General features: G+C 59.6%; 2 protein-coding genes across 5 annotated transcripts; one reads left to right on the forward strand and one right to left on the reverse strand.

Annotated features, from left to right (window-relative positions):
* On the reverse strand, positions 1–13,186 carry NRTN (neurturin). Of its 3 annotated transcripts, none has more exons than XM_072947879.1 (3): positions 12,766–13,186; positions 3,261–3,436; positions 1–584 (listed from the first exon to the last, which is right to left on the reverse strand). In XM_072947879.1, the coding sequence occupies exons 2-3, from the start codon at positions 3,427–3,429 to the stop codon at positions 160–162; spliced, it is 594 nt and encodes a 197-aa protein (XP_072803980.1). In that variant the 5' UTR covers positions 3,430–3,436; positions 12,766–13,186; the 3' UTR covers positions 1–159. The 3 variants fall into 3 exon arrangements, with proteins under 3 accessions (XP_072803980.1, XP_072803978.1, XP_072803979.1); XM_072947877.1 differs by having other exon boundaries at positions 3,261–3,476; XM_072947878.1 differs by lacking the exon at positions 12,766–13,186 and adding an exon at positions 7,311–8,105 and having other exon boundaries at positions 3,261–3,476.
* On the forward strand, positions 4,682–26,231 carry DUS3L (dihydrouridine synthase 3 like). Of its 2 annotated transcripts, XM_072947874.1 has the most exons (14): positions 4,682–4,732; positions 6,389–6,519; positions 22,121–22,409; positions 22,648–23,160; positions 23,535–23,576; positions 23,732–23,884; positions 24,085–24,201; positions 24,375–24,440; positions 24,527–24,637; positions 24,893–24,989; positions 25,164–25,239; positions 25,584–25,772; positions 25,854–25,982; positions 26,068–26,231. In XM_072947874.1, the coding sequence occupies exons 1-14, from the start codon at positions 4,697–4,699 to the stop codon at positions 26,138–26,140; spliced, it is 2,022 nt and encodes a 673-aa protein (XP_072803975.1). In that variant the 5' UTR covers positions 4,682–4,696; the 3' UTR covers positions 26,141–26,231. The 2 variants fall into 2 exon arrangements, with proteins under 2 accessions (XP_072803975.1, XP_006206426.2); XM_006206364.4 differs by lacking the exons at positions 4,682–4,732; positions 6,389–6,519 and adding an exon at positions 21,241–21,440.

The raw sequence follows: 26,231 nt of genomic DNA on the forward strand, positions 1-26,231 counted from the left end.
TTCCACACTTTATCTCAGTACAGTTATCGCGAGAGTCCTGAGGCCTCGGCGGCATCTTCTGCTCGTGGGCAGTCTGCTGCGGGGCTTGCCAGGCGGGACGGTGGGTGCCGTCGGGGCGGGGGGCGTGGCCGCCGTCTCGCCGGGCCCAGTGAGGTAGGGTCACACGCAGGCGCACTCGCGCGCCGACAGCTCGTGCACCGTGTGGTAGCGGCTGTGCGTGTCCAGGAAGGACACCTCGTCCTCGTAGGCCGTCGGGCGGCAGCAGGGCTGCGCGCGCACCCGTTCCCGCCGCACTCGCCTCCTCTGGCGCAGGCGCCGCAGGCCCAGGTCGTAGACGCGCGCGGCCGCTTCGCACGCGCCTGCGCAGTAGCGGAACAGCACCGTCTCGTCCGACGCGTAGCCCAAGCCTAACTCGCTCACGCGCACCTCGAGCTCGCGCAGCCCGCACGGCCGTGTCCCCGACCGCGCACGCGCGCGCCGCCTCCGAGGCCCCGCCCGACGGCGCGGACCTGGGGGCCGCCCGGCCCAGGGCGTTAGCTCGCGCAGCTCCACGGCGTCCGGGGCGCCCTGCAGCAGTGCACGGTCTGCGAGGGGATGGAGAGAAGGGGGTGGGGGAGAGTCAGTGGGTGGGTGGGAAGGAGCCCCTACCCTCCCTCGCTGTTCCCCTGCAAAATGGACCCTTGTGGAGTCGCGGAGGCGCTAGTGCACCCTCTCCGGACCACTTATCTCGCTTTCGGATTCCCGCCCATGCACCCAGGGGGCGGAGTGTATATCCAGACCTCTACATTGGGTCCCCAGGGCTACCAGCACCCTTCTCTGGACCCTACACCTATGATGGGCTGCTCAGAACCTGGCGCATCCTTTCTGGGTACCCTCGCTCATTTTCCAGCCTGCCCTACCTTGAGCTGAGCTGACCCGGTGTGTTGCCCTCTGGACACCCCCGGCAATCTCTATGGACCCCATTCCTATGCAGGGAGGTACTGGGGATTTTGCCTCTTTTCACTGAGCTGCTCTCACCCCAAAAGAAAAGGAGGGTTCAGCAGAGGAGGGGTGATCCAAATCCCTGTCACCACTGGGCCCTAGCTGCCCCAGGACGCTGGCACATCCTTTCCAAGCAGTGTTGGGGTGCTGTTTCCCACCCCAACCCCTCACTCTGGCTGAGCTGTCATGAGTCTCTAGCTCACTCTCTGGCGTCTCCAGAAATTGCATCCAGAAGGGCAGAGACTTGCCTGAGGCCACACCACTAGCAGGTGGCAGAGAGGGAGAGAAAACAAGCCCAAACAGCAGCCTTGCCGCGTCCATCGTGTGCCCATTTGGCCCAAGTCCAGCTCTCCTGTCCCACAGCCGCCAGGAGGTGCCCCGGGCCACAGATTCCCAGGGCCCCGCAGCCTAAATTTATTTCCCAAGTGGCTGGCCCTGGCCCAGTTCTCCTCAGCCCCAGGAGAGAAGTGCAAACGTTGGAATGGCAGGCAGCACTGACAGTGGATCTGCAGGCAGGGGGCTCCCAGCCCCTGATCAAGTGGCAGCCACACTTGCGGTTGGGACAGGAAGTCCTGAGTTTAGCCCCCACCTGCCCCCAAGGCTGGCGCACCTGGCTGTCAAAAGAAATAGCTTACTGGGAGGCCAGAGAGGGAAGGGCTGTCTGTCACCCTGAGGGGTGTCTGTGCCCCCAGGGTGTCTCAGAAAGCAGACAAGCTCGGAGTTCTGAGCTAGCTCTGCCACTCGCAGCCCTGGACAACTTCAGACAGGTGACAGCCCTGTTCTATGCCCCAGTTTCCCTGTCTTCTCAATGAGGCCTCTCCGGCTGGGGCTGGGAGAGTGGAAAGTGGGGGGTGATTGAGTAGCCTCTCCTGAGTTCTCTGAAGCCCAGGGGCAGGAGTAGGGTGGCTAGCACTGCCTGCTCCGGAGTTAGGTTGAGCCTTGCTTATTTCTGGTGCCTAAAATTCCACCAGTGAGTGTGCCTGCCCCAAAGGTGCGTGTCTAGAGTTAACTCAGGGGATGCCAGATAAGATACAGATGCCGAGTTAAATTTGAATTTCAGATAAACAGTGAATAATCTTCTAGTATATCTGTCTCTGCCCCCCTCCAGCAAGCCTGGCCCAGTGCACAGGGTCTGGAACACAGAGGTGAGATCTGCACCCACTGTGGTCCAAGCCTGAAATTCCACCATCAGCGTATTAGTCCCAGGGCCTAGAACTATGGGACTTTGGGGGATCAGCAGCTACTCCCTTCCTTCAGTAGGGCTGGGTCCAGGCACAGGCTGTGGGGCAGGCAGGACCCAACCATGGGCCGAGAACTTCCCCCATGCCTGAAATTCCACCATGGGTGCTTTGCCCCCTAGGGCCTGGAGTGATAGCTTTGAGGGGCGGTGGGGGAGGGTCCACCCAAGTCTTTGGGACCCAGTGCCCTGGGAAGGACTGTGCTGTCTGGAGGGGAGGACGAGGTGGGGGACGGAAGTGGAGCCTGCGCCCGAGGCCACCCTTGTCCATTGTGAAGACAAGAAAGGAGGATTGTGTGGGCCGGCAGGGCGGGTGCGGACATGCACACAGGCGTGCACACAGCCTCTACCCACGGCGGGCCACGCACGAGCCCCGCCTGCACCTAACTCCCATCCGCCCATGAGGGTGCACGAGTAGACATGTGTGCGCGCACACGAGGAGGTCGGGGCCCAGGCACCACCGTGACCCAATAAGAATCTGCAGAGGGCAGGTGCCAGGGGCGAGTGGGGAGTTGGGCCATGGCAGCCACACCCCTGGGGTAGGCATTTCCACTTTTCTACCTTCCTGCCTTTTTCCACACCGTTCTCTCCCATATCTCTCTCTGTCTCTGTGCTTCTTCGTTTCTGCCTGTTTCTCTCCCCATTTCTAGGTCTCTCTCTGTCTCCCCCTCCCGTTGGTCCCTGTCCACCCATGCAGGTCACTAGGACCTCAGGTCCAGCCTCCCTCTCCCTCCACCACCACCCCCCGCCACGCTGCAGGGGCGGCCTGGGCCGAACGCCCAGGTCTAATCTCCATCTGGCCCCCTGGCCCATCAGGGCTAGAGCCTAATTCCTCGTGACAGCTGAGCCGAGAGACCCCAGTTCCCAGCAGCCATCCCCTCCGACACCCCTGCCAGGCCATTGGAGGGATTTGCACCCTCCCTCCACCCCATCTAAAATAAGCCTCTGTGGCCCTACTCCACTGCATGAAATTCCACCATTGTGGCCGCTCTGAGGTCAGGGGGAGGGGGTGATTTGACCCAAGACAGGGGGAAGGGCTTACACTGGGCCAGGCGGGCGATTCGGGCATCCAGGGTGCGAGGCGGCCGGCGCAGCGGGGCCAGCGCGGGTCTGAGGCGGTGGCTGAGGAGCAGGCCGTCCCGACACATCCAGATGGAGAGCACGGAGCTGCAGAGCACCGAGGCCAGGGCCGCCGCCTTCCAGCGCTGCATCCTCAGCCTGCGTGCACAGGATGGTCAGCCACGCGGGCCCCGTGTGTCTGTCAGGCAACAAAAGGACACAGAGTGCTGGGCCAGGCACCGGGGATACAGTGGGGCCCCTGATTTTGAACCACTCCTGCTTAATGAGCAATAGTAACATAGAAGTGATTCATCAAGGAACCACTGAACAAGGTTGTGAAAAATGCTGCCAAGGAGGGGGTGGGTTCTGTGCCAGGGGTAACCAGAATCACCCCCATCTGCGGGGGATCCCAGAGCGCCTTCCAGAGGATTGAGGAAAGTTGAGACTCGAACAAAGGTAGGAGCTGGCCAGGCAGAAGAGAATGGCAACTCAGGCCGGGGGAACAGCCAGTGCAAAGGTCCTGAGTCTGAACCAAGTTTGGCCAATCCAGCCAAGAGGCTGAGGTGGTTGGAGCCCAGTGAGCTTGGGGAAGAGTGGAAGGAAGGAGGTGAGCGCATTCCCAGCAGGGGGCACTGTGGGACTTGGATGGTGAGGAGAGGTGGTGCTTAGAATAGTCTGGGAAGCAGGAACCCTGAGGTTGAGACCTTGATGTCCTCAGGAGTGACTTCCTGCCCTTTCTGAGCCTAGGTTTCTCCTCCAAACTGATGCCCAGAACTGGGCAGCGATGAACCAAAGCTGACCTCAACCCACCTCCAGGCCTTTGCACAAGTCCTTCTACCAGAACATTCTCTTCTCGGCTCCCCACCACCCGACTCCCGTTCCATTTTCAGTCTCAGCTTGGATGGGGCCTCCCCCAAGAAGCCTTCCCGGACTGCGCCTCCCTGCTGGGCCCCCCTCCCCCAATGCCCTAAGCTTCCGCCGTTAGGGCACCGATTTCTCAGTGCTGTGGCTGCCTAGTCGCGTCGTGCTGGGTGCTGACAGTAGATGTTTAATAACCCATGCGCACCCCCATACATCCACCCTGTCTGAGAAGCTCCCCGCCAATGGGTGGCCCCTAGCCCGCGTTTACATTCCCTCGCCTGGCCGCCTGGTGTCGGTCTGCACGGGGCCTGGCGGCTGGCCCGGTGTAAACATTTACACGGAGCGCTGAAAGCCTGGCTGGATGGCGGTCAGCGCCCAGGCTTGGCCGCGGGGTGCCGGGCGCCCCCATGCGCGCGCCTCTGGCCGCACAGGCTGGCCCGCGCTGCAGCAAGCAGTTATTTGCGTGCAATTTGCATCTCGTTTGCATGTGATTTGCATGGGTCCTTCCCAGGGCGTGGTTAAGAGCAGAGCGGCTGGAACCGCCTCTCCCTCCGCCCCATGGATGCACCAGCACAGAACCTACATCACCAGACAGTAAGTAGAAGAGGACACTTATTAAGCGCCTGCTGTGTATCTGACCTGGTGCTGAGCCCACAAAGGCGGCACTATGACTTACATTTTACAGCTGGGGAAACAGGCATAAAACAGACAGGGAGGGGCTTGGCCAAGGGCACAGCTAGGAAAGGATCTGGGATTCATACCCAGTTCCTTGACACAATACATACCACATAGAGGGAGAAAATGCTGGGTGTTCGTCCTGAGGACCTGCCACTATAGGTGGTATTTGATACTTGCATTCTTAGTACTGTTGGTGGTGTTGGTGGAGAATGAGATCCCCCACATGGGGTCATATAAACAAACCCCGGGTCAACCTGGAGATCTGAGGGCATAGCAAGTGCAAAGGCCCTGGGGCAGGACCCTGCCAAGCTTGTTGAAGGAATCATGCAGGCAACCCCATGTGGCTGGAGCAGAGTGAACAAGGGAGGAGGGGAGGACTGGGAGGTGATGGGGGCAGGTCATGCAAGACCTTGTGGGCTTCAGGGAGATTTCATTCTCCAGGTTGTACAGCAAGCTGAGGTTAGCCCTTGCATTTGTCAGGTGCCTGAACCCACTGCCTTTATTCTTAATGAGCACCTACTTTATATGAAATACAGTTCTACAAACTTAGCACACACTATTAAGTCATTTCAACCTCACAGGTGTCCTTAATCCCTATTTTACAGTTGGAGAAACAGATCCAGAGTGGTGAAGTAACTTGCCCAGGGTCACAGAACTAAGAACTCTGGTGGCCTCCCCCCAACCCCAGGAGGGGGAGACAGGCAGGGAAATACCCCCAGGCCTAAGACCTCACGTGGGCAAAGCCCCCTCTGGCCCCCCCAACACTCCCACCTGTCCTCACACCCAAGTCTTGGAGTAGTGTGCCTTGGTTTCCCTGTTAGGCTGGAACAAGATGCCTGCACAGCACCAGCCTAAAACAGGGGGCTTGAGAGGGTAGACCAGATGATGCCCAGAAATGGGCCAGCCACAAAAGCCCATGGTAGCCTTGGAGCCGCAGACCCCCTGGAGCTCTGATGGGGGCCAGGAGAGCAGGGGGCCACCGGTGGAGGGGGCCCGGCAGGTGCTGCTGATAAGCCTCTGTTAACAATGGGCCTTTCTGTATGGGGGTCACCCAACTGGTTTGTCCCTGGCAGGGACCTGACTGGGAGCAGGTGTGGCGGAGGGCGGGCGGGGGACGGGGCAGGAGGAGACCAGGTGCACACGATCCGTGTGCTTGTGTCATGGGTAGGTGGGTTCACTCACACTCACACACCTGGACACCACCACACTCACCTGCTAGCGTGTTTTGCACTCACATTTTCACACGTGGGTGTTTCACACAGCACTCAACCATGATCATATTTGAATGCTACCATACTCACACGTGTGTTTGCACACGTGCGCACATGCTCACAGATGATCGGTGGGCCTCCTTCTGACTTGCCCTCGGGAGCTCCCCCACTCCCACCCACTTGGGTGCCCTTACGCTCTCTCACGTCCGCAGGGGTCCCGCACGCCCTTGATACACTCCCACACACTCAAGCATGTTTGCACTCTTAGAGACAGACATCACCTCTTGCATTCAGAACGGGCACGCCCCATATGCACCGCCTCCAAGCCCTCCCGTGAGCATGTGGACCTGTGCGTATACAGGCGAGCTCATCATCCTCAGCATCCCACATCCGGGCCATATGCGCATGCGCACCCAGTGTCACATGCGTCAACAGTGCTGTCGGGTCCTCGGCTGCAGAGATCATGGGGAAAGAGCGACCGTCCCCGACACGGTAAGGAGAACAGAAAAGGGGGAGGCAGGGGGAGGCAGAGGGACCCAGGTGAGAACTACCCTGCCCTGGCCACTGGTACCCAGCCCTGGCCCACGCCTGCTGGCATTTCGAGTGCCACCAACGCTGCCCAGGCTGGGCCTGTCCGGGGGCCCCCTCCCAACCCAACAGTGTCCAGACCCTAGAGAATCCTCACTGCCGGGGAAGGGAGCACCTCCCTTCCTGAGGGCCAGGCCAGCCTGAACTGCAGCAAGAGGGATCTGGAATAGTCCCCCACTTCTACCTGGAAGCCACAGAATCCCCAGGGCTAGGGCAAGGACAGAGGGGAAACTGAGGCTTAAAGAGGCGATGAGTAGTCCCTAGACAGCAGCCTGACAGGTCCTTCCAATTATCCAAAGGGCAGACAATTAGGGTGATGGTGTGTGGGTGTTTCTGGCAGTTTTCTTGATGGTGCCAGGAAACACTTCTCATTATCTTGATGTCCCGGCAACACTCCAGGGCTCCACATTTCCATAAACCTCCCAGGGAACACCCGCCAGGCATACCTGTTCCTGGGGTCAACAGCCTTTGTACTGCAGAGCTCCTGGCCTCAGGTAGGAACCTGCTTCACATAACCCTCCCTCCATCCACTTACCCCTCTAGTCTGGGCGAGGCCTGGAATTGGGGCCTGTCTCCATCAGCCGAACTCCTACTCATCCTTCAAAGTCCCACCTTCTATAGCCCTTCCCCTAGGAAGCCATTCCTGTTCCCCATCTGGGCACCCCCCTCCCCAGCTACAGGTCCCTCACTCTTACCCAGCCTTGCCAGCATAATGCCTGGGTCCATGTCTGTCTTCACTGGGCAGACGGTTCAGGAGGGACAGCCTAGGCTGAGACCTCTCAAGACAAGGGTGGACTTTGATAATTCAGTCCGCAGTTTTCAGGCTTTTGCCTGTGTGGTGTCTCCCTCCACAAGTGCCTTTCTCCTTCCTCTGCACCTCACTCCTGGACACATCTCTGATCCTCCTATACTTGGTTTCCCCATCTTCAGAAAGGGCCTGATGGGGGCCACTCAGCACTATTGGAATGACCCGGTGGCTAATGGAGCTGTCATCGCTGCCCACAGGCAGAACGAGCCAAGCTGGGAAGCTACGTGGGCAGATGTAGGGGCGGCATATACATGCGGGCCAGCCAGTGAGGAAAGGCGTGTCTGGACGCTGTAGCACTTGGGGTCAAGAGAGCTGAATCTGGATGCCTGTTGTGCCTTTTCTTGGCTGGATAACATTGGGGAAAGCTCCTCCCCGGCTCTGAGCCTCAGTTTCCCAGCTGTACAACGGGCTGAACAGACACCCTCCTCATCTGGTGGGCCATTTAATTCCATGAAGCCCTGCAGGCCTGGCCAATGGCAGCAGCTGGGCCCGGGCATCAGACACATGTGTTTGCATGGCCTGGTATCCACTTCCTCCATTGGTGCTGACAGCTCTGGGGCTGGCAGTTGGGCCTATTCCCCCAGATGGCCCCTGGGGGTTCCCTAAGGTTCCACTGGTGGGAAAACTGAGGCCCCTTGAGGGGTGGGACTTGGGCTTCTCTTAAGGCAAGTCTCGGTTCTGCAAGAGACAAATTCCACAGCCCACAAAAATGTGCCCCCTCCCTTGGAGGGCCCCAGGGCCCAGCCCTACCCCACGGTGGGGACCAGGAGGCCAGGGCAGGCACAAGCAACTCACATCTGGGGGTAAACCAGGAACATCTGGTTAGCACAGCTGGTTCCGATGTCGCATCTGTGTGGGCCGGGGGCCAGCCTGTGAGGCAGTCTGATGGGAGGGTGCAGGCACAGAAACCCCCAGCAGACCCTGCAAGGCCTGGCCAGAGGTAGGGGCCCAGCCTCTCCTCTTCTTCCCCCAACCCAGAAGCTGCCTGCTGCCCAATCACTATACCATCACTGGCTCCCTGCTCCCGTGAGAATCAAGTCTTGGGTCCTGAGCTTGTCTTAAGGAGTTATGGGTCTACCTTTGCCAAAGTGAAGGTGAGAGGTGGACAGACAGAAAGAATGGCTTCTGGGGAAGACTGCATTGGTTGCTTTGTGATGATAATAGTAGTTTAAAAAATAGCTAATATGAGCACTAGCAAACAACACTACTGGTGCTGTTCTAAGCACTTTACACTAGTGACTCATAGAGAAGTGTGAACCACTTTATCTCCATTTTGTACATAGAAAAACTGAGACCCAAAAGACTGGAATGATTTCCTCAGGGTCAAATAGCATAAATGGCCAAGCTGGGATTTTACAGCAAGTGATCAGGCAAACTCCTACTCATCCCTCAAAGCCCCAGCCGCAATGCCTCCTCCTCCACATTCTTGACCACTGTACCATATGCCCTTCCTAACAACAACAAGAACAAGAATAATAACATTAAGACCCGGCAATGTTGGCTATTCCATTTATTTAGTACCAAGCACTATACTAAGTGCTTTCCACACGTTTACTTCTCCTGTAGTCCCTGGAAAAGATATTGTTGTTATTAGCCCTATTTACCACACAGGGAAACTGAGGCTTAGAGCGGTAGGGCAACTTGCTCAAGGTCACACAGAAATTAAGTGACTGAGCTGTGGCTGAACCCGGATCTGACTCGAAATTTGTTCTCTCAATGCCTCCACCACCCCTGGGCTCTCAGTAATCAGGGTAGTGCTGAGGGGGAGGGGAGAAGCGGGGAGGGCATGATAGGTCCTGCTGTTTGGGAGAACAGTGGGGCTGAGATCCAGGGAAGAGGTTTTCTCAAATACACAGCAGAGCAGAAGTGGCAAGTTAACAGAGGGTCCATGGGGCAGAAAGCCCAGTGTGGCAGGCTGGGTTCTGCCCTGACACATTAACTCCACATTTATCAACTGCCTACTGTGTACTGGACCAGCCAGGGAACTCGGGGTGACCAGGGCCCACCCTGGCCAAGCTCACCATCCAATCAGGGAGATGGGTAATAAGAAAGAAAGAAGGTAATTTAGATGCTGACCATGCAGCAGGAACCCCAAAATAAAACAAGGTGAAGCCATAGTGATGGAGGGGGGTGCTTTTAGGTTGAGTGGCCAAGAAAGGCTTCTCAGAGGAGGCAGCATTTGCACTGAGTGCACATAAAGACCTAGGAAAAGTGTTCTAGGCAGGGGAAGCCGCAAGAGCAGAGGCTTGGAGGCAGGACCATGGCTTTTCGAGGTGGCCAGTGTGAGCGGAGAAAACTGAGCCAGAGGGCAGCGTGGGGAGATGAGTTAGGAGACAGGGTCGTCTCTCCGTGCCCCACCGGTGCCTGGAGCGCTCTCCCCAAACCCGCCGCCTCTCGGTAGTGTTCTAGGGGAGGCTGGGCAGGGAAGTGTGTGTGTGTGGCGGGGCCGCCAGCTTTTCAGATCCGCTGTTTCTGGCCCAGCCCTCTGCGGCTGGCCTGTAAAATTCCCACCTTGACCATACCAGGCTGGGGTGGCTTAGCCAGGCCGGCCTGGGACCGGCCTCACAGGCATCTGGGGCGGGCAGGAGGGGCCGCCCTGGGACGGGATAACAGGATCAGCCTAATGAGGCCTGGCACCACTGAGCAGCTGGCGTGGGGCCCAGTGGGTGGCGCCAGGGGCGTGGGTGCTCCGGGAGTGGCCAGAAGGACACCACACAAAGCTGGCCACCTGACAGAGAGGGAAACCGAGGCGCAGACCCCAGGTGCAGCGTGAACCCTAACACTGGTTTCCTGGCAACCAGGGGACCTGAGTCACCTCTTCCATCTCCCCAGGTTCAACCTGGGCCCTGGGTCCCTGACATATTGAGCTATTTAAACGTGGATAGTGCCCTCTCTTCGGGCCTCAGTTCCCCCAACTGGGAGGTGAGATCCACCTGCTGGATTTCTCCCAGGACTAGCCAAAGCCTAATTTCACTTGGATTTGAAGGGAAAATCTTTCCACTCCCAAACACCCCTCACCAAAGTGCCTCAGGCCCCACTCAGGCTTCCTTGGCGGCCGTTACCTCCCCTGAAAGTCCAGGAGGCTGGCTGGTTGGTTTGGCCTCCAGTACACCCCCACCCCAACCCCCGCCCTGCCAAGTGCCTGTCTTGTTCTCTGCTTCCTCCTAGCACAGAGCTTGGCACACAGTAGCTTAGGGCTCTGGAATTACATGGAGCAAGAAGGAAAGATTCCTCCAGCTTGCTCAGCCTCCATTTTCTCAGCTGCAAAATGGAGAGGGCCAGCTTCCCACTGCACCTGTGCAGTGCTCAGTTCGTGCTCGCTGGGCAGAAGGAAGACCCTGTCTCCCTTTGCAGGCCTTGAGGTCTCAACCCCTCTGCCCCACCTTGGGGGACCAGGAAAGCTGCGTCTGCAGAGGAACCCCATGGCCTCCCAGCGAAGACAGCTGGGCCCAGTGATGCCAGTTGCATTAAAGACCCATTCCTCTCTCCTCTGACTTTCCAGCCCCCACCAGGTATTCATCCTCAAATGCACCAGCCCAATTCTCTGTCAACCTTTCAGTACAATCTCTCCTTCCTACACTCACCCAGGCCCCCTGAATTTTCCAAAACTACCCATTCTATTCCTGCCTCCACATCTTTGCATATGCAGTTTCCACCACCCGGAACACCCTTTCCGTTCTCATGTGAAAAACTCCTGCTCATCCTTCACAGCCCCAGCTCCAATGTCCCTCCTCCAGGAATTCTCCCCTGACCCTCCTTCCCTGAGGTAGAGCCTTTGCTCCCCACTCTGGGCTCTAAGTCTGTCTTCCTTGAAGGACAATGCCCGGGAGTCTGACACCAAACAGAGTAAGCCACACCATCGCTGTCCAACAAATGTTTGTGGAAACAATCTCTTGATTATGTCCTTGTGCCTGGTTGCAAACTTTGGTTCCTTCTCCTGTCCCTGACTCTTGAAAGCTATATCCATTTCTTGTCCCCTGAAAACTGAGGCCTGTAACCCGAGGGACAAGTACTGATGGTAGAATTTCAGACACTGTGCCCAGCTGCAGGGGGCACAGTTGTTTTCTTCCCTGCGCCCCTGGAACGAGCTCTTTGCAGCTTGCTGGGAGTGGGCTGTAAGGCCTGGGGGTGGTGGCTGAACCCTCAGGAGTCCTCGAAGGAAGGGAGTGGGGAGGGGTGCCCAAAGGGCCCTAAGCAAGGGGCTGGGGGTGGGGAGAAGCTGGCAATGCTAGAGTCTCCCCCCACTGACATCCGCCTAGACCAGGCACGCCTCACTGGGGCTTCCTCAGCCTGGGGCTCTTGAAGACAGACAAAGAGTGTCATGGAACAGAGAGAAAAGGATGTAGGGCAGGCAGGCAGGGGTCTGGCCATCTGCACCCTCAACCCTGGGCCCGGGCCCTGCTCCCCAGATCTGGGCTGGTGGCCCTGCCTTACAGGTAACCACAGGCCTGCTGAGCAGGGCCAGTGGCACCACAGTATATGCTGGTACTTCCTGGGGAGGGGGCAGTGGTGACAACCACCCCTTGGAGAGGCCATTTACCCATCGGGTCCCACCCCACATCTGCGCACTGTCTGCAGGCCCCTCGGCCTAAAGACTAACTGACAAACCGCACCTTCTGGGAGAATTTTGAGACCATCCTGAGCAAGAGATGTCTTTTGTAAAAGGCAAGGAAGGAAGACGTAGCCCCCTCTCCTTCAAATCCGGTCTTTGCCCTTAAGGGACCCCGCCCCCCCATGGTTTCGCGCCCTCTTGTGGTTTAATAAGCGGCTCCAGGGGCCAAGAGAGCTGGGCCCTTACCGGAGGACACCGTGTCCCCGGCGGCGGCGGCGGCGGCGGCGGCGGCGCGCAGGGAACGCGGCTGGAACGAGCCACTGACAGATGTTTACTTATGCGTGCAGCTGGGCCGCGACGGCAGCCCCCCGCCCAGGGTCTGCGGGAAGTGGATGCCCCCGCAGCCCCTTGTAGACCACAAGGCAGAAGGGGTGTCTGGGTCTCGCCTTCCTAGAGGCTGGGGAGCGGATTCTGGCTGCCCTGGCTCCCACCCCTCTTCAGACGTACACATGGGGGTCTGAGGAGGCAAAAGCCCGCCCGCCCCGTCGGACAGGGACCCCCCACACCCTTCACCGCCAGACCCTGGCTTGGAGAGGCGCTTAAGATAACCCTCCCGCTCCCCTTCCTCTGCCACGCGCGGACCTGTCGCCCCTTGACCCTGTTTCTCGGCTCGAGGCAGGAAGCTGCCCGTCTGCCCGGAATCCCTGGAAGCCCCCTAACCTCTGTCCATGGGGCCGGTCCTCCCCCCGCGCCAGTTCTCCTGCGGGTCCCCCCGCCTGCCCTTGCTTACCTGCTCCGGGCGCCCGACTAGCCGTCAGTGGATGCCGCGCCTGCCGCCCGCGCCGGCCCCGGCCCCTGCCCCTGCCCCTGCCGCCGCGACCGCCATCCGGGCCGCCTGGACCCGCGGCGCCCGGGGGGGCCCGGGCCGGAGGGGGCGGCCGCGGGGGGGGCGCAGCGCAGATCGGCCCATGGGGGCTCCCCCGGGCTTGCTCAGCCGCGGGCTGCGGCCATCCTGGCCCGGCGGAGGCTGGGGCAGAGGGGGTGCCCTGGACGGCCGGCGGCTCGGAGGGCGCGGGGCGCAGAGGCGCACGGACGGCGCGGGCGGCCTCGGCGCGCTGCGCGGGGCGCCGGGGCGGCGGCGCGAGGGGCCCCGGCGTTCGGAGCGGCTCCACGGCGCGCTCTCCCGCCGCCTCCGCTGCTCCCGCCGCGGACAGCTCGGCCGGCGGGGCCGGGGGCGGGGCCGGGGGCGGGGCCAGGGGCGGTGGCTCGGGTTTCCCGGGACAGGGAGCCGCCCCCGCCCCGTCCGGCCCCGCCGGAGGGGGGCCCGAAGTGCGCAGGTGGCAGGAGTGTGGGGGCCACATACCCCTTAGACGGCGATGTATCCCGGCCCCGGAGACTCCAGAGGCGCCCCTTTAGAAAAGCCAGTGCCCCAAGATGCCCCCCTCCAAGGATCCCCTCCTGAGATAAGAACCACAGCACTCCTGACGCCAGTTCCAAGACCTTCAAGGTCCTCCACTCCACTGAGGACCTGGTCTTACTGCCAGATGCCCTCGACTCGTCCTGCCCAGAACCTTTCTGGAAAGCAAGGCCCCAAGAAGTCCCCTCACCAAGGAAGCCCCTCAAGAAACAGCGTCCCCCCCAGATTAGCTGTTTCCCACCCATATTCCAGGAACCCCGAAGGCGCATCTTCTGTAAATCCGGGACGCCCCAACGCCTCCCTCAGATCCCCTCCAGGGAATGTTGAGCCATGGCGCTCCCTTGGACGGTGGAAACGACCCGGAATCCCCACCCCCATCCTACTGAAGATTGTGGGGCCCCAGTTCCTACCCAGGTCCTCTTTCCAGAAAGCTAAAGAAAGCCCCTTCCTAAGAAAGGCATTCCAGAGAACTGAGACCAAAACTTTTCCTCTAAGACAGCAAGTGATACCCTCAGACGACGACTATACCCGCTGTCCCAAGCGCCTCTCATCAAGAGGCAGTTCTCCCCAGTCTGGCCGCAGAGCCAGATCCTGAGGGGATGCCTTTCCCACCTCTGGCTCCCGACATCGCTTCCCTGAACACCAACGCCCAGCGCTGCGCCCACCCGCCCGCCGAGCCCAAATCCACCCGTCCCCCTCCCCGACGGCTCCACGTTCCCACTGCGCCCCCTAGCGGTACCAAGCTGACTCGGGGGTGGGTGGACGGGCGGGACTGGGCGGGGTGGGCGGGGCTGGACCCGCCATGGCCCCGCCCCGCCTCGGCCTAGTTACGGAGAAACACCCGCCGCGCAGGCCGGCCCTCCGCCCCTGCACTCAGGCTCCTGCTGCCCGCGGGGTCCCGGCCGCCGCCTGCGTTCCTGGGGCGGGGTGCTCTGGTTTCTCACTCCCGCGGCCTGATTTCCATGGGTTCCTCACTCTGGCTCAGGCTGCCTGCATTCCTCTGATCCCAGCAGCCTGGGGGTTTTTATGGGCGTTAGGTCTTCCTAGGACCACCCTGCCGCCCCAACCCCCAACACACGCGCCCACACACACACACTCCAGCGGCCTGTACAACTTGCCATACTACGCAGTGTCCGCGGTGATGGAGGACACTCAGGCAGCCTCATCTGCTGTACCCGGGCTCTTGCGGGTGTAGGGCGCGCTGGACGTGTGAGCGGGGTGTGTGTAGCCCGAATGTGAATTTGTGGGTGGGTGGAGGGCATGAAGGTGAGCATGTGTCAAAGCAGCGGCTCTGCGGCTGCCGGATCACAGCCCAGGATGGAAAGAGCAGAGGTCTGCTCGTCTCTCCATGCCTCGGTTTCCTCACTGTAACATGGGCTATTAGTAGTAGATCCTAACAGGATTGCTGTAAGGACCGAATGAGTAAGTATGTGGAACCATGACGGCTGCAGGTGTGCAGTGCCCAAGTGTCTGCCGTTTTTGGTGTCTCCAAGTTCTCACTCTCAGTGACATGTACACCCTGGCCAAGAGTGTACTGTGGCCATTCATGCAGACCCTCAAATCTTGGTCCAGGCCAGGTCACAGCCAGCGCCATCCAGGTTTTCACACATTCCCGGACACCCTTCTGAGAACAGCACCATCCCTACACACACACACAGCGGTCACGTACCCAGTCTTCCCACACGGACACACACTCACATAGGTGTCATACTTCATTCCCATTTGGACACACTCATGCACACGGACACAGAGCTCTCATTGCCCCAACACGCAGCCCCTTCCCACTCAGTTCCCCGGCAGAGACAGAGACATGTGCAATATTCAATATTCACACGCTTAGCAGCCCATGGGCCCTTGGACCAGCTCCAGGGGAAACTCCAGGAGACAGCGTAGCATTGCTTTTCACAGCAAACCTCTTGACACACGGAACCCCTGAGCATCGTGTGTCCACCCCACCCACAGCCACGCGCACACAAAAGTCACGGAGACACTGTTGCGGTACACACACGAGCGCATGCGCGCACACATGCTGGCGTGTCCAGGAAGCACAGCCCCCCTGCACACACGCAGCCAGGCCAGGAGCCCACCCCCAGCCCAGGCAGCCATCATTAAGCTGTCACCAGCTGCCCCTCGACTGCCTCCACTCACCCCACAATGCCTGTGCCCGCCTCCCGGCCTGGGCTGGAGGCCACGGGGGTGGGGGCTTGCAGACACATGGGGTGCAGGACACACACATGTGCCCACCATGTGGACGCTCGTAAAATGGTTGCCCTGGTAACAGGGACTTGAAAGACTTGGTTCTTCCTCTGGGGTGGGCAGGGGCAGGGGTGCAGAGGTGGGGCTCAGGGAAGGTGGGTCAGGAGGCTGGAAGTGGGGACACCCGGAACCCACGCCTGCCTTGCACCACCGGGAGACACGGTCACACTCCCACCTGGAAGGAGACTCCTCCACATTCAAGGATACACACATGGTGTCCAAACACACATGGAGGAGGCCCCCGTCACACTCAGCACCCCCAGAGACCTGCCCTGCTCAGAGCCAGCCCCACGTGATCACACCAGACACAGGTGTGATGTCCTCATACACCAGTGTGTCACCTCACACAACCCAGCACCCCGGCCATTCTCGGTCGCCATCCATACACTTTGTCACCCCCTGGACAAGGAGTGACAGACAGACACCCTGTCACACTGGCTGACTCACACTGTAGCCAGGAACTGGAGCATGCAGAGGCACACCCACCCTTGGTCCCCACCCCCTCTTTCAAGGAGCTGTCTAGGCCCGGCTGGGCTGCCTGGGAGGCCAAGGGGATTCAGGGGCTGGTTCTATTTGCCGGAAACATGGATATTTACCATGCTTTATTTTTAAACCTTCCTTGTTCCTGACTGGGGCTGCTGAGGGGCAGGGGTGGGTGGAACTGAGCCTTGAGCCTCCCACGCTTAAAGTGCAGCCCTTGGGTAGGGGCTGCGATCTCTTCAGCGCATGGATCAGGGGAAACAAGCTCAGTGAAAAGCAGGGGGCACCCAAGGGCATGTGGCCCCTCCAGAGCCTGCTGGCCCCAAGGGCAAGGCTGAGGCAGGGGTGGGACAGCACAGGGGCAGCCAGAACCCAGACCCTGCCACCTGCCCCCCCGCCCCTCCCACCATCTGTTTGCTGGGAAATTAGTTCCACTCCTTTACTGACTCCTCACTGGTCACCCCCGGTAGCTCCAGGCAACACCTCCTCCCCACAGCCTGCTCTGTGCCCACTCGGCAGTTGTGAAACCTGAGGATCAGAGAGGTCAAGACGCTGGCCCAAGGTCACACAGCAAGGAAGAACCTCAAATCTGGGGCTACATGACTCCAGAACATTCAGCCACTGCCCCCAGCCGCTCCTCCACCCCTGTCCCCTGCCCTCCCTAGATGGTCACTGCTCCCAAGGGGAGTGTTCTGTTCGCGGGTGGAGGCCCAGGCGGAGGTTCTGGGAGGCGGGTGGCTGCTGCCAAGATGCAGACTTGGCTGGTGGAGAAGTTTCCATCTTAGCGCCAGGAGCTGGTCCAGGCCTGCAGGCCCAAGGCTGCACCTCAGGACCCCCCAGGAACCAGCCCTGCAGGGGTGGAGGTGGTCCAGCGCCCTCTGTGTTCTCTGTCCCTCCTACCACCCCCCAGCCAGAGCATCTCCACACACTGAGCATTACTCCACCCCCCAACGCGCAGGTAGCTGAGCTCACTGTGCCTCAGTTTCCACATCTGTGAAATGGTTCCAATGTTCTGGGCCCAGTGCCAACCCCCAGCCGTGGGAAGTGTTGTTCTCCTCTGGAGAACTGAGGGGCCTTGCCTGGGGTCACTGAGCCAGCCCAGCACACGGCTGCTCATTACCTGCCAAGAGACTCCCCAAAACCAGGCTTCCGGGCTCTTAATTTGACAAAGTTATCCTCACCCTGAGGGTGTGGAGAGGCCTCAACCTGACAGGGAACACAGCTGGACACCCATTCCTGGCCAGGGGTCAGAGCAAGGGCCCTGGGGACCAGGGAAGGAGCCTTTCTGACCAGCACGGATGGGGCCCTTGAGGCCTGTTGGGCGGCAGAAAGGAGCCGGCCGGTTCCAGGAGAAGATGGGAAAAGCAGGGCCGGCAGCCGTCCCCAGAGGGCCATTTGCAGCCACAGGTCACAGGTGGAGGGCTCTGCCGCTGGGGGCCCCAGGTCAGCAAGGCGGGAAAGCCATCAGACACGACCGGCTAACCGGGAGGCGGATGGGGGCGGGGCACACCTGAGGGGCGGGGCTGGGGCTGAGAACCTTGGGGAGCTCACAGGCAACCCCCCACACACAAGCCACAAATGTGTACACACTGTGTGTATACACGCACACACACATAACAGACACACGCTCGTAGAAACATGAATACTCCCATCGACACACAATCACACACACACAGACACCCCTCAAAGTCACTCATGCTCTGCATATGTGTGCACATTGTCACACAGAAACACACAGTGCACACGCACGCGCACACACACACACACACACACACTCACAGACGCCCACAGCAGCCTCAGCCCCTAAGGCTTGCGGGCACCCCGCCGCACACACACCTAGGCAGACCTCCGCCCGCCGCCCGCCAGGGCCTGCCTGCTCCCGTCCTTGGCCCAGGGTGCCCTAATCCTGGTCTCGTGTCCTGGAGCCAGATGATAAGGGGCAGCTGCAGCCCCAGATAAAGGACGCGCAGCCACAAATCCGGGGCGGCCCTGGCGGCCCCGGGCACTGAGCCCGGGCCGCACCTGCCCCGCGCTTCCTCCCAGCTCCCGCCCAGAGGGACAGAGAGGGCAAGGGAGACAGAGACCGGGAGGGAAAGGTCGCCAGAAGAAAGGGACGCATGGGGGGCGAGCAGCAGCCAAGAGAGAGGGAGACAGAGCTCAGAGGCAGAGGGAGAAAGGTGGGGATAGAGATGAGACCTGTCTTTCTGGGAAAGAGACAGGCAAAGATAGGAGACAGATACAGAGAGGGAAGGAAACACAGAAACAGGAAGAATAAAAGAAAGAGACAGAGGCCAAGAGAGCGCCAGGAGCACCTCCCCCAGGCCCGGCCCCACCCCTGCTTGGGTCCCTCAGTCTCCCCACCTGCTCAGGGGCCCCAGTGCCACCTGCCTCCCTCCTGCTCCTTAGATCAGCCGAGGTCAGACATTCGTCTGACTCAGATCTGGTTCGGGGTGGGGAGGACAGCTTTCTCAATGTCCCTACATTTTCCATGGTGGCACTTGGGAAGTCCTCAGCTGCCGGTCACAGCCTCAGTGAAGATGGGACTCCATCCCACCCTGAGCAGGTCCTACCCCCGTGCCTGAGTTTCTCTAGCTATGACAAGAGGCGTTCACTCAGTAAGCATTCACTGAGCACCTACCATGTGGCAGGCCCAGTGCTGGGGACACAAAGTGACCCTGGCAGACCCAACTCCCACCCATTCTGGGCTCATAGTTTAATGGGAAGATCCCCAATGAAGAATTCTTCTCCAGAGAAGAAGCTGAGAACAGAAGGGTGAGTGGAATGAGCAAGGTGACTGGGTGCAGGAAACAGCCTTCCTGGGAGAGGGAACAGCATATGCAAAGGCTGGGAGGTCAGGCTGGCTCACAGAAAGTCTGGAATGAACTTGGTGCCTGAGTTTAGGGAGTGAGGAGGTGATGAAGGCCAGTGAAGCTGGGGAAGGCAGCAGGGATTTTTCAGGAATTTGGGGGCTGTGGTACAAGGCACAGGGGCAGTAGGGAGCGATGAAAGGACTGGGAGCAGGGGAGGGCCAGGGTCAGATCTGTGTTTCAGAAAGAGCTATGGGAGGCTAGGCTGTTGGAGGCAGAATGGGAGGTTGAGATCTGGAAGGTGGTTTGCTGGGAAAGGGGATGGACTGGAGAGAGACTCTCGAGAAAAAGTAGGCTGGACATGGTGACTGATGGGCTGTGGGGGGAGAGGCAGGAGGAGAAGCTGATTCCCAGGCCTCTAGCTAGACAGTGGCAAGCCCCTGGGCCAGGGTCCTCTGCAGCCCATGGATTCAGGTGGAGTTGAAATGAATGCCCCTTCCCTCCACACAAGGTCAGAGAGAGGAATAAACAAGTTAATACATGAAAAGAGCTTAGAACAGAGCCTGGTACACAGTAAGCACTCAGTACTATCTAGTACTGATGAGTGAGTACTATTAAACCATTATCATAATATAATAAATAATAACAAGCAATTAATAGCATATCAGATTAACACCATGCATGGGTATTAATGGCCAGTCTATTCCCCCCTGACCCCGCTTACAGGAAGCCTTCCTGGATTGCCTTACACAGAGAAGGCAGGGGAGAGCCAGGGAGCCCTAGGAGGGTTCTCCTTTGAGGCTGAGGCCCAGAGAGGGGAGGCCAACTTCTGAGGGGTCTGGGTGCCTGTGGGGTGATGTCAGGGAGACTATACTAGAACCTCGGAGGGCAATGGGGAGCACCTCAGGAAGAAATGAGCTCCCTTCCCTGGAGGTGGGAAAGGGAGGCTGAGTAAGAAGTCCCCCAAGGATGCTGTGGTTTCAGAATCCCCCATTCAACTGTTTTATTCCCAGATTGTCCTATAGAGGGCAGCCGAGGTTGGAGATGGAAAAGGCCCCCTTCCCATTTTCTCCCAGATCTTGGAAAAGCTAGTTCCCAGCTCGTTGTGGCCTCTGGCAAATCCTTTCCCTCCTTGAGCTTCAATCTCCCCATGTGTTACTCCAGGAACACAGTCCCTGCTTCACTTCCTTGCCCAGGGAAAGCATTGTCACTTTTAGCAGTGAAAGGTAAGGGCAGCTGAGGGATTGGTTTTTTGCACCCTGCACCATGTTCACATAATTCAAGGCAAAGAATAGCAATAAAGTAATAGTAACGACAGTGGTCGTTAACATTTATTGACTGTTATTTATCGAATCCTTACTTTCTGAAAGAGATATTTTTATTGGCCCCATTTTTCTGACGAGGAGACTGAGGCACGGAGAAGTTAAAGGACAATGTTCCCAGCTGGTAAGTGGAAGTTCTGCCATTTGAAGCTGGCAGGCTTTGCCTAGAGCCCTGAGGTCCCTGTGCTGCATCAAGGCTCTTCCAGAAACAGGGGGCTTTAGGAGGGTACAACGGTATGGTGGGGATTGTGGAAAATGATGACTAGATTCTGCCCTCCTTGGCTGTTAGCCCTCCCCCTTCCCTTGGAGTAAAAGCCCCCTTTACCTCGGTGTGCTTACCTCCTCCCACTCTCCCCCTCGCCCACTCAGCTCCAGACACACAGGCCTCCCTGTTTCTCCAGCACTGGCTGTTCCCTCCGCCTGGAACACTTTTCCACAGATACCCCTATCTCTCTCCCTCATTCCTTTCAAAAATAGTCACATGTCACCTTCTCAGTGAAGAAGCTTTCCCTGACCATTTTATTAATAATTGCAACCATGAAAAATGGCACTCCCATTTCCCCTTCCCTGCTTCATTACCGTCTCCGTACAGTATATCTTACGTATGTATTACGTTGATTGGATTTACCACTCTTATGTAAGCTCTTAAAGGCAGGGATTTTTTTTTTTTTTTGTCTTTTATTCACTGCTGTATCCCGGGCATCTAGGAAGCGTCTAGTCCGCATGCACTCAACACATTATTTGCTGCATGCATGCCCCAAATAAAAGTAGCAGAATTGAAAAAAATTTAAAACCCCATCAGGAAAACAGAACACCTCCGTAGGTCGATTGTGGCCTGCGAGAGGCCAGTTTGAGAGCCCCTAGAGAATCATTGAACATTTCTGGTTCAGCCAAAGGGTTCAGAGGTATATCCGAACCCGAGGCCCCACCCCCACTTAGGCTCCGCCCCCTACTTCGACGCGTATACAATGGCGTCACTTGGAGCGACCCGGGCATGCGCGCTTCCCCAACACGACCAGTGGAGATACACGCGCGACCCGGAAGGCCTTCCCGCAACAATCCAGAGCGGGCGTGAGGGGGGGCTGATGGCGGAGGGAGCGGCGGAGGCTCCAGCAGAGAGTGGTAGTGGTGGCGGCCCACGAGCCAGCGAGCCGGAACGGGGGGTGGCGCCCATTAAACCTCAGTGAGTCTCCCGGGCAGGGGGAGCAGCTCACGGGGCCTTCTCGGCTTCCGTAGCGCGGCCCGAGCGGTGCATGCCGGGAGATGGGGCAGCGGCCCAGGACGGGGAGCTCGCCGGATCTTCTGTTTGGGCTTTTTCGCGGCTTGCAGGGTCAGCGAGCTCCGGAGATCGCGCACGTTGGGAACTGTCACATGCGCGAAGGACACCACGGTGCATGCTCGGGTGGGCGGGGTTTGAGTCGCAGCGTATGGCGGGAATAGCGCATGTGCACCTCCAGCCAGCCACTGTTAACAGTCGGGGACTTGAGCCTGGCGCGAGTGCCGCGCGGCGTGCCGGGGCTTGTAGGCCTGATGGCGTGGCGTGTGGGAACGTGGCGGCTGTGGACCCGTTACAAGGCACTGGGACTTGTAGTTTCCTGTAGCCTAACATGGCCAGGTTCATACCTGTATTTCGGCTCAACAGTCTGGGCATTGGGGACCTAGGGACAAAATAGGTCCTCTCAGTGGCCTTGAGGTGCTTCCAGGCTGGCAGCTGGCCTATTCTAACTAGTGAGCACATCATCAGCAGAAGCATGTAAGCAGGGGCAAGTGTCCTCAGGCCCTTTCCCCCAAATTCATTGAATCTGAGTTCAGGGGAAAGACTTCTTCCACAAACCCTCCTTCCCCCTGTCTCTGTGCTGGCAGATACCTCACCACCAAGGAGCAGTTCCATGAATTCCTGGAAGCCAAAGGGCAGGAGAAGCCCAGCCAGGAAACCAAGGCAGGAGACCCTGGTGGCAATGACCTGCCTGAGCCTGAGGCCAAGCGGATCCGACTGGAGGATGAGCAGACAGAGGATGGGCAGCCAGAGGAGACAGCTGAGCCTGGGGAGCAGCCTCAGGCTCGGAAGAGGGCCCGGGGTCAGAACAAGGGCCGGCCCCATGTGAAGCCCACCCACTATGACAAGAACAGGCTGTGCCCCTCCCTGATCCAGGTGAGTGTCTTTGTCACCAGGAAGTCTCAGATGCCTCTCTGCCCCCCATTCAGTCCTCAGAATGCTGTAATGTAAGCCATTGTACCCACCTTCCAGATGAAGAAACTGAGGCTTGGTGAGGTTACTGACTTGACGAGGACACAGCCAGGAGGGGAGGGATCTGAGTTTCAAACCCAGGCTGCCTGGCTGCCTCAGCATCTCCCTGTCCTTCCTCATTGCCCACCCTGTTTCCCTGTAGGAATCGGCCACTAAATGTTTCTTTGGGGACCGCTGCCGCTTCCTGCACGACGTGGGCCGCTACCTGGAGACCAAGCCAGCTGACCTGGGCCCCTGCTGTGTGCTCTTTGAGACCTTCGGCAGGTGCCCTTATGGCGTCACCTGCCGCTTTGCCAGGGCCCATCTGGGGCCCGAGGGCCAGAATCTGGTGCAGGAGGGGTTGGTCCAGGCCCCGCCTGTCCGCAATGGCCTGGACAAAGCCCTGCAGCAGCAGCTGAGAAAACGCAAAATCTGCTTTGAGCGTGCAGAGCAGGCCCTGCGCCAGCTGGGCAAGGGCCAGTTGCCAGGCCCTGCCTCCTCTGCCACTGTCCCTGAGACCACAGAGGCTGAAGGTGCCCCAGGGCAGGCCAACTGTGACGCCCAGCAGGCCCCCCAGGAGCCGGGCATCGTTGTCACTCCCAGTGGCCCTTTAAGGACCTGTGGGCCTCTGACAGACGAGGATGTAGTCAGGTTGCGGCCCTGTGAGAAGAAGCGGGTATGTGTCCTGGGCTCCCTGCTGAGGACACCAGCAGTGCTAAGGGCAGATAGAGCTGGATACTTGCTCCCAGCCCCAAAGGGTCAGGGCTCGGGCAGAAGGAGGCAGTGGGAGAGGCTTCATGGAAGAGAGGGCATGGGGACCGGGGTTTTGATGGTTGAGTAGAAGCTCTCTAGTGGAGGAGAATGTGGAGAAAAGAACATCCTTCATGGAGGAATTGGTTGACCTGTGCAGAGGTGCAGAGGTGAAAGGGAGTCAGGCTGGTGGGGGCAGGGCAAAGCATGTGGGCAAAGACTAGGGAGAAGGAACGCCTGAGAGGCCTTGAAAACCAAGGTGGAGGGTGGAGCTTCACTGTACGTTTTCTTTGCCTCCAGCTGGACATCAGTGGCAAACTGTACCTGGCCCCGCTCACCACGGTAGGAGCCACACCGGGGTGGGCCGGGTGGTGGCAGCGTGGTTATCCCACCAGTACCCATTGTCTGCCCTGCCCTATGGGTCTTGGGTTGGGCAGGTGTCTGGGGTCCCTGCCTGCCATGCACTTACATGTGCATCTGTCCCCTGCTGTCCCTAGTGTGGGAACCTTCCCTTCCGGCGGATCTGTAAGCGCTTTGGGGCCGATGTGACGTGCGGGGAGATGGCTGTGTGCACCAACCTGCTGCAGGGCCAGACGTCTGAGTGGGCGCTGCTCAAACGCCACCCATGCGAGGATGTCTTTGGCGTCCAGGTTGGTGCTTCCTCATGGGAGGGGCTCTCAGCTGCCAAATTTCAGAGTAAGGTTGAGTCTGGCTCCCCTAGGTCACCTCCCAGATCCCTCTGTCTCAGCCGCAGGCCGGGCGCCTCTCCAGGAGCTGATGGCCTCAGCACTGGGCCAGGGAGGGGCAGCCTGGCCTGGCTTCTCACCCCCCGCTCTGCCACCTGCCACAGCTCGAGGGCGCCTTCCCTGACACCATGACCAAGTGTGCCGAGCTGCTGAACCGCACCATTGAGGTGGATTTCGTGGACATCAACGTCGGTTGCCCCATTGACCTTGTGTACAAGAAGGTATCGGCCACTTGGCCCTAGAGCCCCAGGGAGGGCAGAGTGTGGGCGGGCGGAATCCCTGGGGACACCTGGGGTCCTCTGGGCCTCAGTCTCCCCATCTGGGCGGCAGTAGAGGGATGTCGGGCCCAGTGTGGGTCCTGCCTTCCAGAGCTCCAGCCGCTGGTCTCTGCCAGGGCGGGGGCTGCGCCCTCATGAACCGCTCCGCCAAGTTCCAGCAGATCGTCCGCGGCATGAACCAGGTACAACCCCAGATTCCCCTCTGCCCCCACCCTGCCCTGTCCTCCTGCTTGGCCTCAGGCCCTGATGACCCCACCTGTCCCCACAGGTGCTGGATGTGCCGCTGACGGTGAAGATTCGCACGGGCGTCCAGGAGCGCGTGAACCTGGCTCACCGGCTGCTTCCCGAGCTGCGGGACTGGGGGGCGGCGCTGGTCACGGTGGGTCTCGGAGTGCAGCGGGGGTCGGGGCCCCTGAGGCTCATCCCCTCCTAATGGTCCCTCTTCTGCTCCTTCTCTTGGTCTCTGGCTCTCCCTCCGTCTCTGTCTCTGTCTCTGTGTGTCTGTCTCTCTCTCTGTCTCTCTCAGCCTGGTCCCTCCCAATCCCTCTGGGTCTCTTTCTCTTTCTCTGTCTCTGTCTGACCCTCCGCCTCCCTGGACCCTCCCTCCCTCCCCGCACGGCCACCTCTCCTCCAGCTCCATGGCCGCTCACGGGAGCAGCGCTACACCAAGTTGGCCGACTGGCAGTACATCGAGCAATGTGTGACCGCAGCCAGCCCCATGCCCCTTTTCGGTGGGTCCCAGCCACTCAGCTCAGACCTCCCCACCAAAGGCCACACCCCCACGCCCACCCCTTGCTGGGGCCCCCTCCCTGCCCCGAGGAGTCTGCTGGCCTGGCAACAACTCCCAAAGCCCCAGCATTCCCGCCTGCACATCTCTCCCTGAAGCCCTGGCCTCTGTCCTTCAGGAAATGGGGACATCTTGTCGTACGAGGATGCCAACCGCGCCCTGCAGACTGGTGTCGCTGGGATCATGATTGCCCGGTAAATGCCCCGGCGTTGGCGGCACAGAGACCAGCTGGCCTCACCCCCCGAGCGCCTGGCCTGAGGCTCGGGGAAGTTGAGGGCGCATCTGGGCTTGTCCCAGCAGCTGGTGCCCCTGCCCACCTGCCTTCCACTGCTCTGTTAGTCCCCAGCCAGTGGCTCTGCCCGGTGTGGGACAGGGAGATGTCAGAGGTGGCTGCTGGGAGGGGTGGGGAGGAGTGGAAATTTCTGCCATTATGGGCTTAGGGTCTTGGGTTGGAACTCTTGGGCCAGGAGGTTTGGGACCGAGGTTTTGAGGGCTGGGGTTCCGGCCGCCAAGCCCACTGACCACTTCCTGCCCTCAGCGGTGCCCTGCTCAAGCCATGGCTGTTCACGGAGATCAAAGAGCAGCGGCACTGGGACATCTCCTCGTCCGAGCGCCTGGACATCCTGCGGGACTTCACGCACTACGGCCTGGAGCACTGGGGCTCGGACACGCAGGGCGTGGAAAAGACCCGTCGCTTCCTCCTTGAGTGGCTGTCTTTCCTGTGCAGGTGGGCGGGGCAGCCGGGCCGGGCTGGGGGGGCTTCATGGGGCAGCTGGGCCCAACCCTGTCCCGCTGCCCCCGCCTGCAGATATGTGCCCGTGGGCCTGCTGGAGCGGCTTCCACAGAGGATCAACGAGCGGCCACCCTACTACCTGGGCCGTGACTACCTGGAGACGCTCATGGCCAGCCAGAGGGCGGCCGACTGGATCCGCATCAGGTGCCTGGGGAACTGACGTGTGGGGCTGGGGGCCAGGTGGTGGGGGCAGCCCCAGGCCTGACCCCGCTCCCTGCCCTCCTCACAGCGAGCTGCTGCTGGGACCCGTGCCGCCAGGCTTCATCTTCCTGCCCAAGCACAAGGCCAACGCGTACAAGTAGCCGTGGGGGTGGGAGGGGCATCTGAGCGCCCAGCCAGTCTCACCCTCACCCTGTGTGCGAACACAATAAATTTTATTCTTTTAAAACCCCA

Source organism: Vicugna pacos, chromosome 22 (genome assembly GCF_048564905.1).
Source record: "Vicugna pacos chromosome 22, VicPac4, whole genome shotgun sequence".
NCBI lineage: Eukaryota > Metazoa > Chordata > Mammalia > Artiodactyla > Camelidae > Vicugna > Vicugna pacos.